Source organism: Lycium barbarum, chromosome 5 (assembly GCF_019175385.1).
Source record: "Lycium barbarum isolate Lr01 chromosome 5, ASM1917538v2, whole genome shotgun sequence".
Classification (NCBI taxonomy): Eukaryota; Viridiplantae; Streptophyta; class Magnoliopsida; order Solanales; family Solanaceae; genus Lycium; species Lycium barbarum.
The window spans coordinates 2,644,126-2,660,099 of record NC_083341.1 but is presented as its reverse complement, the minus strand read 5'-3'; the positions used below and the strand labels follow the sequence as shown (position 1 = coordinate 2,660,099).

The following is a 15,974-nucleotide window of genomic DNA, read 5'->3' as shown; positions in this document are numbered from 1 at the left end:
CTATCACTAACTGTATATATAATCCGCTAACCGAAAGGTAAGCCGTGACCTACCTGGAAAGCCGAACATGAGCCTCGAGCTGTCACACCTTAGCCTTGCCTTTTCGTAACGCCTCCAAGTACTCAAAGTCTATTCATAATCGAATTCTATATTAAAAACCACGAATAATGACACGCATACTACTATACTTCTAGTAAGGTCAAATTCTAACACAAGGAAATTAGGGAAATGGTAAAATGGAAAACTAAAAGATGGAACATGCAATTCAAGCTCTAGGTGATCAAACCCACTAATCATTTACTTAAACAACTCAAAATTAAGCCTAATGCGGATTTGAAGCAAAACCCCCAAATTTGGGTATGAACCCTAACAAATGGGTTTAGCAGGTCATTTACACAATTCTTAATATTTTACCACTTTCTTATTTTAGCAATTTGTAGTGCCAACTTAAGTCATCATATAAGACTTAGGTTGGTTCTTAGTTTAATTCTTGAATTTTATTAGCCATTTTGGCAATCTTTGTAAAGACTCCTTAATTTGTTGCTTTGAGAAAATTTATAAAATCAGCCCTCGGCCATAAGCCTAGTGGATTTTTTTTTTTAAATCCTCAAATTACCCATTAATAATGGAAGAAATAAGCTTAACAACAAGAAATTCATTAAATTCTATGGTTATTCTAGTCAATTTCACCACTAATTTCTGTTTTAGAAGTCTAAACCCATTTCAAGAATTTTAACACAAGACTCGTCTTCTTTATCTAGATTCTAGTGATTCTAAGCATGGAATAGGAATCTAGGAAGGTAAATGATAAAGGCTAGAGTCATAGATCTTATCTTCAAGAAGAATCAGTCCACAAGTTGCTCTATTTCCCAAAAAGAGTGCTTAGAAAAGTGATGAGAATAAGGGTTTTAACTTGAGAAAAAGGAAATTATTTTGCCCGACTACGGCTGCAACGGTCATGGGAACCGCTGCCGCGCACGCGCTATGGTGCCCAGATGGCTCGCCATGGCGGCCTCTACTAAAATCATCAGGCCGCTATAGCGGCAAGCATACCGCTACGTCGGCTAGTCGCTAAATCCCTCAATCTGCTATAGCTATCTTCCCAGCGCTATAACGGGACCGCTATGGCTATTATAGTACCGCTGCAACGCCTACACCAGAATAGCATAAAAGTTTTGTTTTTTTGACCAACTCAGCGCGAAATATGACTATCACCCGAGGCCCCACAGATACGAAACAAACATGCAAACATACATAAAAATGAGCTACCAAGTCACTCGTGGCATCGAATTTCCCAACAGAGGTCTATTTGACCAAGTCAACCCCGATGGCCTAAAGCCAAGTTTCCGGCCTAAGTTCCAAAATGCTCTCAATTGGACGCATGACCAAGTCATGAATGACTGTCCGGACCTCTCGGAATCGACGAAATTCCAAAAAAGGTTCGTTTACTCAAAAGTTAACTTTATGTCATATGAATTCCACTTTGTCGTTCAAACCTCCAAAAGTCACTTTAAAACCCGCTCGATGACCTAGGGAATGATCAACAAGGGTAAGAGGGTCATTAGCACTATAACGACCAATCAGGTTGTTACATGTCCATACAAAACTTTAACTTCATATCATCATGATTCAAATCATTGATTTTATATTTTGATTTCAAATCAGCGCTTGCTTAAGAAATTTGCACAAAAATTCAACTTCAACTTCATGTCATGATTCAAATCCCAATTTCTTCAAAAAACAGGACTTGGGATTCCAAATCATTGATTTCAATTTCTTTAAGTATAAACTTTGAACCATAAATTTATATTTTTTAAAAAAGACTCACCATTTTGTTTTTTGTATTAAAAAAAAAGTGCTCGACATGAAAAGATCGGTCGTACTATGTTGAATGATTATATTAAAAAGGAACTAGTTACTAATATTGTTGATTTTTTAAAAGTGGATTTTTTGTAAAATTACGTGTATGTAAAAGTTTGTAATAACATGTAATCGCGAGCATTAATCTATAAATGGAATACGGAGATATGTAATTTATTAATGTAGCACCTTATGATATTTCAATACCTTGTTTATGAACTATTTGCTCATTTGGTAAGATTATATAATAGTCGGAGAAGTTTTGATAGTTTTCAAAAACTGTGAAGTTTTCATGTTTATGAGAAAAACATAATTTAAGAAATTCAATTGCATGTCCGAACAAATTTTCAACCTAGGGTGTGTTTGGTATGACAGTTTTCCAGGAAATATTTTTTAGGAAAATAAGTTGTTTTCCCACTCTTTTTTTTTTTTGTTTGGTAAGCAAGTTAGAAAATGTGATTTAAGAGCATTTGCATACACTCAAAGCATTTTACTATGAAGTTTTTGAATTCGGAGTCCAACTTATGGTGGTGGGGTGTACGGGTTGGGAGACTTCGGGGGGGGGGGGGGGCAAGGTGGGTGGTGTAGAAAAACCAAAAACAAAACTTTTTTTAAAAAAATTAGACAGGGTGGAGAGGTCTTTTTTTTTTCCCTTCCATTTTTTATAAAAAATATATTAAAATATATGAAAAAATTCGGGGGGGGGGGGGGGGGAGGGGGGGAGGAGGCGGGGTGAATGGTGTAAAAACCCCAAAAGGAAAAATAAATTTGGAGAGTTGGGTTGCGTTGCGTTGTGTGTTTATATTAATTCGGAAAATATTTCCCCTCAAATTTTTATGAAAAAACATTTTCTTAAGTGCAATTAAATAAGAGATTAGTAAAACGTTTTTCAGAAAATATTTTACACCCTCAAATTAAGGCTCCATTTGTCCATAGATACCAAACAAAGTTTCACTTTTTTTGGAATTTTGGAGTTGGTGTTGTGTTTCGCCATAGTTTTTGAAATTGTAGTTTTTGGTGAAATTTTTTGAAAAAGAAGTTTTTGGAGTTTTTGCTATTCCGGAATATAACTTCAAGTTATATTCGAAATTCTCATGGCCAAACGCTAAAAAGTGAAAAAAGTGAATTTTTTTTCCGGAATAAAGGGAATAATTCTTATGGCCAAACGCCTACTAAGCCCCCGTTTGGTCATAAGAATTATTCACTTTATTCTGAATTTTTTTTCATTTTTTTCAAGAATCAGCGTTTGACCATGAGAATTCCGAATATAACTTGAAGTTGCATTCCGATATACCAAAAATTCAAAAACTTATTTTTCAAGAATTTTTTACTTTTTTATAACTACATTTTACCAAAAAACTACAATTTCAAAAAATTATGGATAAACATAACTCCAACTCGAAAATTCAATTTTTTTTTTTTTTTTTTTTTTTTTTTTGTGGTATCTATGAACAAACTGGACCTAAATTTATTTGAAATCATGTCCAAACGACCCGTACAAAAATAATTTAATTACCGCCACGCCCGCCAATATCAATTCCCCCGATATTTTATTCGATTTCCATATCACTCCACAAAAACAAAAACCCTAATTTCCCTCTCTTTCTCCACTCTGCAAATTTTTCCCTCGTATATTTTGAATAAATGGCGGCGGCGGCGGCGGGAGACGGCGGAACGGCGACTTCCTCAGCCTACGGCGGCGGCGGAGCAGGAGGAAAGTTCAAAAGACGGCCGTTCCGTAAGAACCAATCTACACCGTACGATCGCCCATCGACGGCTCTACGGAACCCTAGTTGGCTTACAAAACTCGTTGTAGATCCTGCTACGAAGCTCATAACTTCTAGTGCTAAACGGTTCTTTTCTTCGATTTTTCAAAAACGTCTTACCGCTGCTCCATCGCCATTGCCACGTCATCCAGGTTCGCATTTGCACATTTCTGTATTGGAAAGGGAAAATTATGCTCTATTTACACATAGCCCAATAACTGAAGGACCAAAAGTGCTATTTTAATCCTTATTTGAATTGTTTTGGAGTTTGCTCTGAATGAATTTGCTTGTTATGCTGTAGCATTACATTTGCTTTGTCGAAAGTTGTAATGAATTGCAACTGGTTGTTAGTTCGTCTCGTTAAATGTGTAAATAACAGAATACTTTTACGCTTTATATGCTGTTGTGGTTTATCAAAACTTTGAAATGAGGCTATTAGTAGTAGTAGTATTAAGTATGTCGAGAAAGCTGTATGCTTTGAATGATTTTTGTTATACACAAATTTACTCTGACGCCATTGCCACAAATTTACTCAGTTTCGTTTGGGCCGTTGTACTTTGGTTATCTTAGTTATCTATAGTAGTTAATGCTCCTTTCTTTCCAGACTGTTCTACCATGACTTTCTCGCTTTTGTTATTCCTTGCTTTCATATTCTTTTCGATATGCTTGGTCCTATCTAACCTTTTGTCTTGTTTTTCCTCTCTTGTTCTCCTCTCTTGAGCCGAGGGTCTTTCGGAAATAACCGCCCTACCTTTCAAGGTGGGGGTTAGATCTGCGTACACTCTACCCTCCCCAGACCCCACATGGTGGGATTATATTGGGCTTCTTGTTGTTGTTGTTGTTGTTCTCACATTTCTGTATGGAACGATGCTTATTTGAATTGTTTGGGTTTTGTTTGTTATTCTGTTGCATTATACTTGTTTTGTTAAAAGCTGTTATTTTCGTGTTGTTATGTCGAGAGGAGCTCAATAGAGTGTAATGGATATAACATAGATTTATACCATAATGAATTACAACTAGTTTGCTCATTTCTGTATGGAACTACAATGCTTATTTGAATTGTTTGGAGTTTGCTCTAAATTTGCTTGTTATACTGTTGCATTGCATTTGCTTTGTCAAAAGTTGTACTCTTTCTGTCCTAGTGTCTTACTTTCCTTTTTGGTTTTGTTACAAAATGACCGACTCTTTCTATATTTAGTAAGTTGACAATTCAAATATCATACTTGGCAAGTTTAAAACCACTAAATTCAAAGGACTTTTTGGTACATTACACACATTTTTAATTTAGAACCACAAGATTGAAAGTCTCACTATATTTCTTAAACTCAGTTTCCAGTCAAACTAAGACACTTAAATAGGGATGGAGGGAGTAACTTCCTTTTTGTTATGTCTACGAGAGCTCGATAGAGTGTAATGGATGTACAATATAGTTATATAATGAACTACAACTAGTTTAGGATGGAAATGTAATGGTACTGGTTGTGACTTTCTTCTTGTTAAATGCATAATTAACAGAATACTTCTGTATGGGACTATGATTAATTTGAATTGTAGGAGTTTGCTCTGAATTTGCTTGTTATTCTGTTGCATTGCATTTGGTTTGTTAAAAGTTGTAATTTTCTTTCTGTTATGTCTAGGGGAGCTTGATAGAATGTAATGGATATAAAATAGATTTATATGACGAATTACAACTAGTTGGGATGGAAATTTAATCGTACTGGTTGTAGTTCGTCTTGTTAATTGTGTAAACAACAGAGTACTGTTATGGTGTATGCTGTTGTGTCAAATTCGGTTTATTAAAACTTTTAAAATGAGGCTATTATTATTATTATTATTATTATCAGCAGTAGTAGTATGTCCAGAAAGCAGAATGCTTTGAATGATTTTGTTATGTCTCAAAGGATTTTAAACACAAAATTTCATGTAGTTTCATCATTCATGTTTTCAGTTGGTGATCATCTAGTGGAAAGCTGGCCTTTTTTTTTTTCCTTTGATGAATTCAGAAAATTTATTTAAAGAATGTCTGCTCTATGCTGCATACACTTTTCTGTGTGGTCTACTCGTAGGAATTGGTGTTTGCTCTGAATTTGTTTGTTATTCTGTTGCATTACATTTGGGTTTTCAAAATTGTAATTTTCTAATGTGTTAAGTACGACTAAAGAGATGTCTGTTATCTTCTTTTCCTTAGTAAAGAAAAAGATGTGCTTCCTAGGCACATGTTGGGCCGATGTAGCTAAATGAAGTTCATATACCAACTCCGCCTAGTTTAGAGGATTCATATATCAACTCCACCTAATTTTGCTCTTGTTTTCTGACATTTGTTAGATGAACATATTCCTATTAGCTTCAGTTGAATTAAATTTTACCTCAGACTTCAGTTAAGAGCAGATTTTGTTTTTCATATAAACAGAAGCAAGACAAGAACCAAAGGATGTGCAGCAGGAGTCTTGTCCTAATGTAAGCTTATTTTCGATTACTTGATATAAATATTTCTATGGTTGAACCTGATAAAAGTGACCCCTTCTTCCTTTCCCCTTCCGGAACAATTCTTCCTCTTGGTGAAGGATCATGCTGGAGCAGTAGTAGTCACTGGACATGAAGTTTTCGACGCAGCATGCAGCACCGAGGACAGTGCATTCTCAGAGCTTGAGCAACTGTTAAAACAAAAGACATTCAGCAGGTAAGCTTTGTGATAACGTAGCAGTTGTTAGAATTGCATCTGCGTTATCTCTTATTTCTGGTTTCAGTGGCTCTACGTGTTTATCAAATGTAAATTTGCTGCCAATGCTACATGCTCTATCAGTGGTTAATTCTGCCATTATAATATTCTGATATGCATTTTCATATTAATAAACAATAGAAAACTGGAAGCCATAAATTTGATCTTGCTGTTGCCCCGGGCTTCGGGTCTACGGTAAGGGTATTAAAAAGCGATATGTGTGGTGGGCGTTTGTCACGAGTTCAAATCCTTCTTGGTTTTTGTATTTAAGTGGAGAAGGGTAGATTGGCTGGCCAATTATCCAGTGGAGTTTTGAAGCTGTAAACAACTCATTTCTCGATTATCAAAAAATTCTTTTTGTCTTGTTATATGTATTTTTCTAGTAATTTTTTTTTTAAAAACTGCGGTGTCCGGGTCAGCCGGTGCACACCTCGACTAATTCCATGGGTAACTGCTACATCCCACCAGCACATGTACCGAGTAATTCTGTCCACCAAAATAGTAAAGTACTAATTTTTCCCATTTAGATTAAACTTTTTGTTTTGAACTGTAATGTAGTTATCTATCTGGACATTATATTCTTGATGTTCGCCTCAAATGAGGTCAGCTGTATCTGGATGAAGGGTTAGGTAAACATACGTGCTGGTTTTGTAGTATCCTTTTTTGCCTTAGCAACTACTTTATAGAGGTAACCGCTGGATCATCCTTATTAGGTTCTTTTAGTCAATTTCTGGGAGACTAACGTTCTTATAGGAACCAATGAATTTAAAAATCTGGTTCAATTGAATTGACTTTCTAGGAACTCTAAGTTGCTCGGACTCGGGTGTGGGTATCTGATAGGGGTACGTATCCGAGTGTCAGATTCGGAAAAATCTAAATTTTAAGATTCGGGGGTGTAAATCCAGGTATGAATACGGGTGTTGGGATTCGGCTAAGAGAATTCAATATTATAAAAATAGAGCTTTAAAGATAATCTGAATTTTGAGAGATATTCTATAAAAACTTACGTGTATATTGTAGATTTCAATTTTTCGTTCTCCAAGATGGGCATTCCATTTCACATGTCTGAAATCAGTTTTATCTTTTACTTTTGAGAAATCAAAATCTCAAATTTCCCCCCAAATTTGTCCATGGACTCCGGTCAAAGTATCCGAAGTTGGTTGACCGAATCCGAGACGTATCCCGCACCCGCCGATTCTCTTGTTAAGGCGGGTTCAGCATAAAAAATGAAGAGTCCGAGCAACTTAGTAGGAACTTATCCAAAGAATAAAAAGATTTGGTTTCAAGATGGCAGATGGTGTTTACTAATATGAGATTTGGTGGGTGCAGAGCTGAAATTGACCGCTTGACAGAACTTTTGCAATCCAAAACTGTAGATACTCCTGCTGGGAATGATAAGAGCGTTGTTGCTACTCCAGTCGCAAGTTGCAGAGTAAGATGAATGCCTTGTCTTGCTATTTGACATATTAGCTTTGTGACAATAACAACAACAACCTACTCAGTGTAATCCCACAAGTGGGGTCTTAGGAGGGTAGGATGTACACAGACCTTACCTCTACCTTTGTGGGGTAGAGAGTTTGTAGCTTTGTGATAATTGTGTAAATATTGGGTCAGTCTGACATATGTGGTTGATGGTTCCAGGTTCCTAAAGGGAGTGCTGCATCTCCTGCTGAACTTGCAAAAGCTTACATGGGCACTAGGCCATTAAAGGTGTCGCCTTCAATTCTGAGTTCGCAAAGTCAAGTTGTGAGAGTAGATACGCCACTGCTAAAAAATGTAGCATATTCCCAAAATGTGCCTATTACATCAATGACAACAAAGAATGCTGGTGTTGTTGGGGTTCGAGCAAATGGATTTACCACTCCAAGGTCTCGTGGAAGATCTGCAATATACCACATGGCTCGCACGCCGTACTCCAGACTTCGTCAAACTGATGGTCAAATGGTGCATTTGCTTTTCTGCCTACGTTAGTGTTGGAAATTTTTTAATTTGTTAGAATTTTTTGTTTAACTTTGGTCCTCTTATAGGCTAATAGCTCCACATATAATGCTCGTAGCGGACCTTCTTTATCTGAGTCAGTCTTGGAGCATGATGGATATTTTGGCTCTAAACAGGTATTATTTGCAAATCACTGTGGTATTGAGCTGATTTGCATTCTGTACTTGTATTACCATCAGTGAATTTCAGTTTTTTTCCTCTTTCAGCCCCTCAAACGGAGAAGCTCTGTTCTAGAAGATGATATCGGATCTGTTGTCCCCATGCGTAGGACTCGACAGAAACCGAATCTCCTATCTCATGGAGTTTCATGTCCTAGTCCTGGAGATAATGATGTGCCTACAAGGTATGTTCACGTCCCTCCCAAGCCTAGTGAGACAGCTGCAAAGATATTGGAGCATCTTGAAAATCCGACCCCAAAGGAGAAGTCATCAGAATCGAGACTAGCTGCAGGGAAAGATAAAACACCCAAGAAATTGACACCGAACATGCTCCGTGGACAAGCTCTTAAAAGCTTGGAGTCTTTGGATTCGCCCAAGTTGCTACAGAGTGCTCAAGACAGCCATAAGTTGGAGAATTGGTCTAAAGTTGTTCCAACCAATGCCCATGATTCTAGTTTGCAGAAGCAAGGCAAAATAGAGCAACATCGGCAAAATAAATCCATCAACGGGTCAATTGTTGTAGCGAAGAATAATGAAAAAAAATCATTTGAAGATGCTCAACATGCTCAACCAGGTGTGGAAACTGCTGATTCACTGGATCAACAGTCTTCAGCTCAACCTCAGAAGAAGCACGCTTTTAGGATGAGTGCACTTGAGGTTCATTCCCTTTTTTCAATTCATCTGTGATCTTTGACTGTCTTCACTAGCTTCGAATTGGAGTGTTACTGTGTTACAAGTTACAACATATATTGGCCTTGTTGGTGCATCTTGTGAATACTTGGGAACATTTTGCTCTTTGTATTGCACTTTCAGACAATTTCTTGTGGTGCAACGACGATTTCTCTATACACCAATTCCTTCTATGAATAGATACTTGAGGATTAGAGATCTGTTTTTTAATTGGTTGCTATTAACTATACAGCTGATGCCACTGCTATTACGTTATGACTGCTTTGTGTCCTCGTATTTTTTCTTGTGTTGTCTATACTTCCTCCTTTCCAATTTATGTTACGTCCTTTCCATTTTAAGATGTTCCATAAAGTTTGCCACCATCTTCCATGCAACATTTACAACTTTCAAGAATTTAAATTATTCATGCTATAACTCTAATTGTTTGCTCTATTTTCAACCACTAATTTAATGTTTCTCTTTCATTGTCACTGGTATGTTGTACAAGTAAAATTAATATCTCAAGTTCTTCGTAATCAAACAGTCACATATAATGAAATGGAGTACTGGTTTTTTGATTCATGATCATTGCCCATCCAAATTTCGTACTACTTGCTCTTTTACTTTTATTCATCTGTATCTTTGTCAAGGTGCTTTTAAGCATGATGCTTTGCTGACTCTAACCAATTTAGTTCATAGTCATTTTGTTTTACTGTTTTCCTCGTCTTTACAGGACTCTTTTGAGATGGATGAGGACATAAACTCTGACAAGTCTGCATCTCAATTGGCTGAAGGGGGAGATAAGATGGGTATATCTGGTGCTGAAAAGAAGTCCCTGTCTACTGATGACGCCCTGAACAAACCTGCTGCTCTTTTTGAAACGAAAGCCACCCTGGGGATTTTGAACAAAAGAACTGATATGGAGTCTCCTGATGCTGCTGTTGTCAGTGTCAACGGCACTAGTTTCCTGTCCAGTTCCGATCCCCTGTCACCAGAGGTTGTCCCACCATCATTTGGATCAAACAAATCAAAGGAGTCAAGTGGTGACAAGGTCCCAGCACTTCTATTTTCATCGTCAGTCCCTCTCTCAGGATCAAGGCCAGAAAGCTCGAGCAGGTTAGTTCCTACTTTATTAGATTCCTAGGATATGTTTTTAATCGTTATTACTTTTGTCACATTATGTTCTGCAGTGCATTTGTGTCTAATGAATAACACTCCACCACAATCTAAAAATTCTTTTGATGTGATTGATGAAAACCTAGGAGAAAGTAAAACATTAAGTACTGTCAAAAGAAATCTCACGATATTTTTGTTTTGTTCCTTTTAACCTTCAAAATTTTAGGCACTTGGGGTTCCAGGTATCTTGCCCAATGTAAACATCTTAAGCTCTTCTGACTAACACTGCACTCTCTAGAGATTCTTTTGATGTGATTGATGAAAACGTACATCAACCCAGTGAAATCCCACAACGTGGGGTCTGGGGAGGGTAGAGTGTACGCAGACTTTACTCCTACCAATGTAGGACGGCTGTTTCCGATTATTGGTGAAAACCTAGGAGAAATTAAAATATTAAGTAATTACTGTCAAGTATGACCTCTAGATTGAAAGGTCAATCGCTTGGTAAAAGAAGGCTAGTAGTTGAATTTTATTTGCTGTGTGGCAAATAAGACTTTAAGCTGAGAACAAGTAATGAAGATCTTGGGAACGCTATTCAGCTTCTGTAGAAAAAGCAAGTGAAAAGGAAATTCGTGTGGGGTCCTTTGAGTTTTATGCACCCTTTTCTTAAACTACTTGAAGGCATTTGTCAAATTTATTCACTTATCTGCAGCTTACCCAACCCTGCTTTTGGCCTGGCTGGTGCTCCATCGGAACTCGTGGAGTCGGATAACTCACAGAAGGATGGGGAGAGCAATGGGAAATTAGAACCTTTATCATCTGGTTTATCACCTTCAATTTTATTTGCTGCTCCATCAAGCACTTCTAGCGTCAGTAATGGACAGTTCGCACCTAGTCCTGCTATCTCATCCACCTCTCTCTTGGCTTCAAGTAATTCTCCAAAGGATGTTCAATCTGGCAGTTCAGGTGAGGCTGCCCCTTCCACAAGCATCTCAGCTGCTGTTGGCAGCACAACAGGCAACTCTATTACCTCAGGTGGCGGTCTGTTTGGTTTCGCTGCAGCATCTTCAGTATCGACTGAACCTCTTGTCAAATTTGGGACCTCTGAAGTTCCACCAGTATCAACAGCTTCCAGTGCAGACAATGCAGACCTGAAAACCAAAGCAACTAATTTTGGCAACTTGAGCAGCAGTTCACCTTTTGTGGGCTCATCATTTGCATCTACAAGTCCTGGAAATAGTATTTTTGGTTTTAGTTCATCAGGAATGTCAACAGTTACTACAGCTAGTGTCCAGTCTCAGAGTGCTGTTTTCAGCACTGGAGCTCAGTCACTTGTTAGTGCTCAAACTTCTCATGCGGGATCAGACAATACCAGTGTCTCACAGAGCGGTCCTGCTCATTTTGCATCATCTAGTACATCACCAGAAGTGGTAAACTCTGGAATGACATCTTTCTCCTCAGTTGGTTCTGCTTCAAGTAATACAGGCATAGTTTCTGCTGCTGCTTCAAATAGCACCCCCGTTAGCTCCAGTGCTGCTGCTTTTGGAAATTTTAGTGTTGGGGCAAGTTCTTCAGCCTCATCTACGGTGGGCAGTTCAGTCGTCCCTAGTTGTGGGACAACTCAGCTGGCGTTCGCTTTTGGTGCTAGTCCTGCAGTTTCTGGAGCCACAACTGCACTTGCCACTTCCAGTAATGCTTCTTCTGCTGTATTTAGTTTTGGTATTAATTCTTCATCTTCCTCGACAAATGCCGTTGACACCTTTACCCGTCCTAGTCCTAGCACATTTAATTTTGGTGGTAGTTCTGCAGCTTCCTCATTGAACAATGTCAGCACGTCTAATAGTGCTGCTCCTGGAGTATTTAGTTTCGGTGGTGGTTCTTCAGCTTCTTCAACAAATACTATCAGCACCTTCACTAGTGCTCCTCCTGGCATATTTAGTTTTGGTGGTAGTTCTTTGGCTTCCTCAACGAATACTGTCAGCACTTCTACCATTGCTCCCGCCAGCGTATTTAGTTTCGGTGCTAGCTCTTCAGGTTCGTCAACGAATACTGTCAGCACCTCCACTAGTGCTACCCCCGGCATATTTAGTTTTGGTGCTAGCTCTTCAGCTTCGTCAACAAATGCTGTCAATGCCAGCAGCACAGCCAGTCCTAGTCCATTTGCTTTTGGTGCCAGTTCTGCCTCTTCACAAACTCCCAGTACTGCTGGAATTTTCGGTTCCAATTTGCAGGCCCCAAAGTCTCCAGGCTTTAGTTCCCCATTTAGTTCTGCTACCCCTACTGCATTTGCATTTGGAGCATCTTCGTCTTCTTTTACTGCTCCAACCACCACAGCGGTGGTCTTTGGATCAGCACCCAGTAGCACCCCTAGTGGACCAGCCTTTTCATTTGGTTCAAATTTGACAAACTCGTCTTCGCAGCCCATATTTGGGAACTCTACTTCTCCTTTTACTGCACCTCCCGGGAACAATAACCAGATGAACACAATGGAAGACAGCATGGCCGAGGACACAATGCATGCATCTTCCCCCGCAGTTTCATTTGGTCAACCTTCTGTCTCGCCCTCTCCTGGTGGTTTCGTATTTGGTTCAACACCTAGCCCATTCCAGTTTGGCGGCCAGCAGAGTCAGCCTGCTGCTCAGAACCCATCTCCATTTGCAGCATCAGGCAGTTTAGGTGCTGGAGGAAGTTTCTCATTGGGTAGCAGTGGTCCTGATAAATCAGGTCGAAAGATCGTCAAAGTTAATAGAAATAAGAACAGAAGGAAGTGAAGTAAGTTGGCAGCAATTGGATCCTCATGGTAGATATTGATTGGCAAGAGGATTAATTTTTCGATGATAGATCAGCAGCCACAGCTTATGGGTTTGTGCAATTTTCCATTTTTTAATTTTGGGCATTGTATCTGCATCTCCAGGAAGTGGAAGATCTTGTAATCATATTAGGTTTTTTTTGGCCCAGATCTATGGCATAAAATTTCACAATTTTGGACAACATTTCTTGGTAAAGTGGTCTATTGTATGGGTCCGTAGAGTGGCCTGGTTAGCCTTTTTTTCTTTCTGTATTCGCATTCTGCACTTTTACATGTAACATAATAAGGAAATGTATGCTTCTGTAAGGAAAATTCTTTCTATTGAGGATTTGTTCCAACAGGCTGATCCATGAATTAAAGTTTATGGGCTCTGGAGTTGAAGCTAATGATTATTGAAGTTTATTAAGATACTAGCACGGGCCTAACACTTCGAATTATAATGTATCTATGTGTATGTAGTTGTGTTTGAGTAGTGATAATATATATATATTTTATATTGCTAACAAACATGCATAAGTTTGCACTGTTTTTATGCGCCCCCGCGCACACACACACACAAATATATATATATACTATGTTCAAAACACGATTAATATAACAATGTAGTTTGTGCTCCGTATTCAAAATTTTATTATATTAGTGTTTGTTACGAATACAAAGTTTGCAAAAATTTATTAATACTTTTTAAAAGAGAGACTTGTTTAAAAGGAAACTATTTTCCTCTCTTTGAGACAAAACAATAGCAATATTTAAGCATCAGTTGATACTTTGAATTTTAATTCGATTAATTTAAAAGTGTAAAATATTCTATTGTTAATGTATGTAGATTGGACATAAACAATACTTATTATTTTTTATCAAATTTTGATTTGGATAATTTTAATTCAAATTATTAAATTAATTTTACATGTTTAAAACGAAACAAAGTAGAAAATTGATTTTCTATTTAAACGAAGAGCTACTATTTTTTATTTTTTGGTGAATATTCTTGGTTTAGCTCATTTTACTTGTCATGTTGTCTTTTGCACGTTATTTTTAAGAAACGTCAATTAGAATTATAATTTGACTAATTTACCTTATTTATTATTTGATCTCCATTTAATATTATTTTTTCTTTTACGACATTAATATCTTTTCATATTTATTAGAATAAGAATAAAAATGAAAAAGTAATTTAATTTTATCTTATTTTAAAATATAAATATTTAAGTATATTTATTTTAGTAAACCTAACAAATAAATGACATGGCGGAATAGCAAATACAACAGTTAAATATCTAGATTAGATCTCACGCTAATATAAGAAAAGAAAGAAAATTGTATGGTTTGACTACTTAACCTTTTGAAGAAAAGCAATAATATGGGATCCACATTTTTTGCTGTACAATAATTTCATTTGCTCCCACTAATGAGTTGATACGCATGTGACAATGAATCCACCATTATTGACTTAATGAGGATACTTTGGGAATTACATGAATATTATTTGATTTTTTAATATGCGGTGCACTTTTTTTTTTTTTTTTTTTTGATATTGCTTGTTTTTTTAATATGGGGTTCACCTTTTTTTTTACATGAGTTTGGAGGTTGGGGGTCCACATTTTTTTTTTTAAACATGAGTTGGAGGTGGACGATGAAACCACCCCAACTCATGCTTCTAATATAGTAAAAATACGTATTTTGTGAATTCTCAACAAATATATAAGGTTTGAATCAAAGTTGTGGATTCTCAACAAATATATAAGGTTTGAACTAAAGTTGTTGGGTTCTAGCGTTGCGATTACTTTCTAATGCTGAAGCATTTTGTTCTTCCAATTCAATCCCAAATGTTCATACTTGTACTGTTGTACATAACGCAAGTAGTACTTTTTTGGTGTTAAAAAAGAGCTTTACTCATACTTCCAGCCTTTACCTTGTAGCCTTACATATAAGTCAGTTCGCTCTGTTTTAGATTATGTTGTCCTCTATTGTTTATTCAATAGATGATTCAGCTTGTATACGTTAAGAGTAAAGAATTTTTATATTGTTGGTGCATTCTAATTTGTAGCGAGTTACCAGCTTCATTTTTCAGGATATTAATCTCTACTCTTTTTGTATGGTTATGGAAGTGAAAGAATTGTTTTTTCTTTGTTATATTAGCATATGGGCACCCAATTGTGTGGCTAAGCCATCAATGAAATGAGATAAAAACTATTGGAGTTTAGAGGCTATCCAATGGAGGCAAGAAATGCTAGCTGAATTCTGCCCATTTGTCAAAGCGTGAACCTAATTATTCAGTATTTATGGTGGTGAAACATATTAATTTAGGATTTAAACTTTATGAGTTTTTTTATCCCAAGGCAACAACCTATATAGTATGAGTACGTTCTGAATTTGATTCTCGTATATATTTAATAATTTTTTTATACATATATAATGTTTGAGCTAAAATACTAGGTTTTGTCAACCCGTACATTTAAGCTTATTTCCGCCCGACCGGTAGAAGACTCAGTAAAAATTCAAAGTGTATGAGTTACCATTGTTATGCTGAAAAAAAAAATTACAATTGCTATTAAAAAAAAATATTAGCGGCATTACTGTTGCATCATTTCGTCTTGCATCATTTGGTTTTGGATTCTATTTAGACTATTATATTCCTCCATCTTGAATATACTCACGAAATGCCAAATCATTTATTTTAGATTATTCTTTAAGGAAAGCACAGGTTATTTGGAAATGGAAGTTATCTGATCCTTAAACCAAAAACTAAGAAACCGACATTCTTGAATCTATAATGCAAGAGCTACTAATTGATTAAGAATTGCTTAGCATTTAGGATTAGGCATATATCCTCAGCCTTTGATTGCAAATTATTTGAAACAATATATATAGGGGAAATT

The 15,974-nt window shown here is 36.9% G+C and overlaps 1 protein-coding gene across 1 annotated transcript; it reads left to right on the top strand.

Moving 5' to 3' along the window:
- The first annotated feature begins 3,407 nt into the window (after positions 1 to 3,407).
- Positions 3,408 to 13,508, top strand: LOC132640123 (nuclear pore complex protein NUP1-like). The gene is made up of 9 exons (XM_060356563.1): positions 3,408 to 3,778; positions 6,037 to 6,083; positions 6,191 to 6,306; positions 7,675 to 7,777; positions 7,987 to 8,289; positions 8,373 to 8,459; positions 8,550 to 9,158; positions 9,904 to 10,286; positions 10,999 to 13,508. The coding sequence occupies exons 1-9, from the start codon at positions 3,505 to 3,507 to the stop codon at positions 13,055 to 13,057; spliced, it is 3,981 nt and encodes a 1,326-aa protein (XP_060212546.1). The 5' UTR covers positions 3,408 to 3,504; the 3' UTR covers positions 13,058 to 13,508.
- The last annotated feature ends 2,466 nt before the right edge of the window (positions 13,509 to 15,974 follow it).

Bases quoted from the DNA above. Each gene is read 5' to 3' on its own strand.
- LOC132640123 (XM_060356563.1), top strand. From the start codon at position 3,505: ATGGCGGCGGCGGCGGCGGGAGACGGCGGAACGGCGACTTCCTCAGCC. The intron at 6,307-7,674 runs GTAAGCTTTGTG...TGGTGGGTGCAG, and splicing joins AAACAAAAGACATTCAGCAG to AGCTGAAATTGACCGCTTGA. The intron at 8,460-8,549 runs GTATTATTTGCA...TTCCTCTTTCAG, and splicing joins GATATTTTGGCTCTAAACAG to CCCCTCAAACGGAGAAGCTC.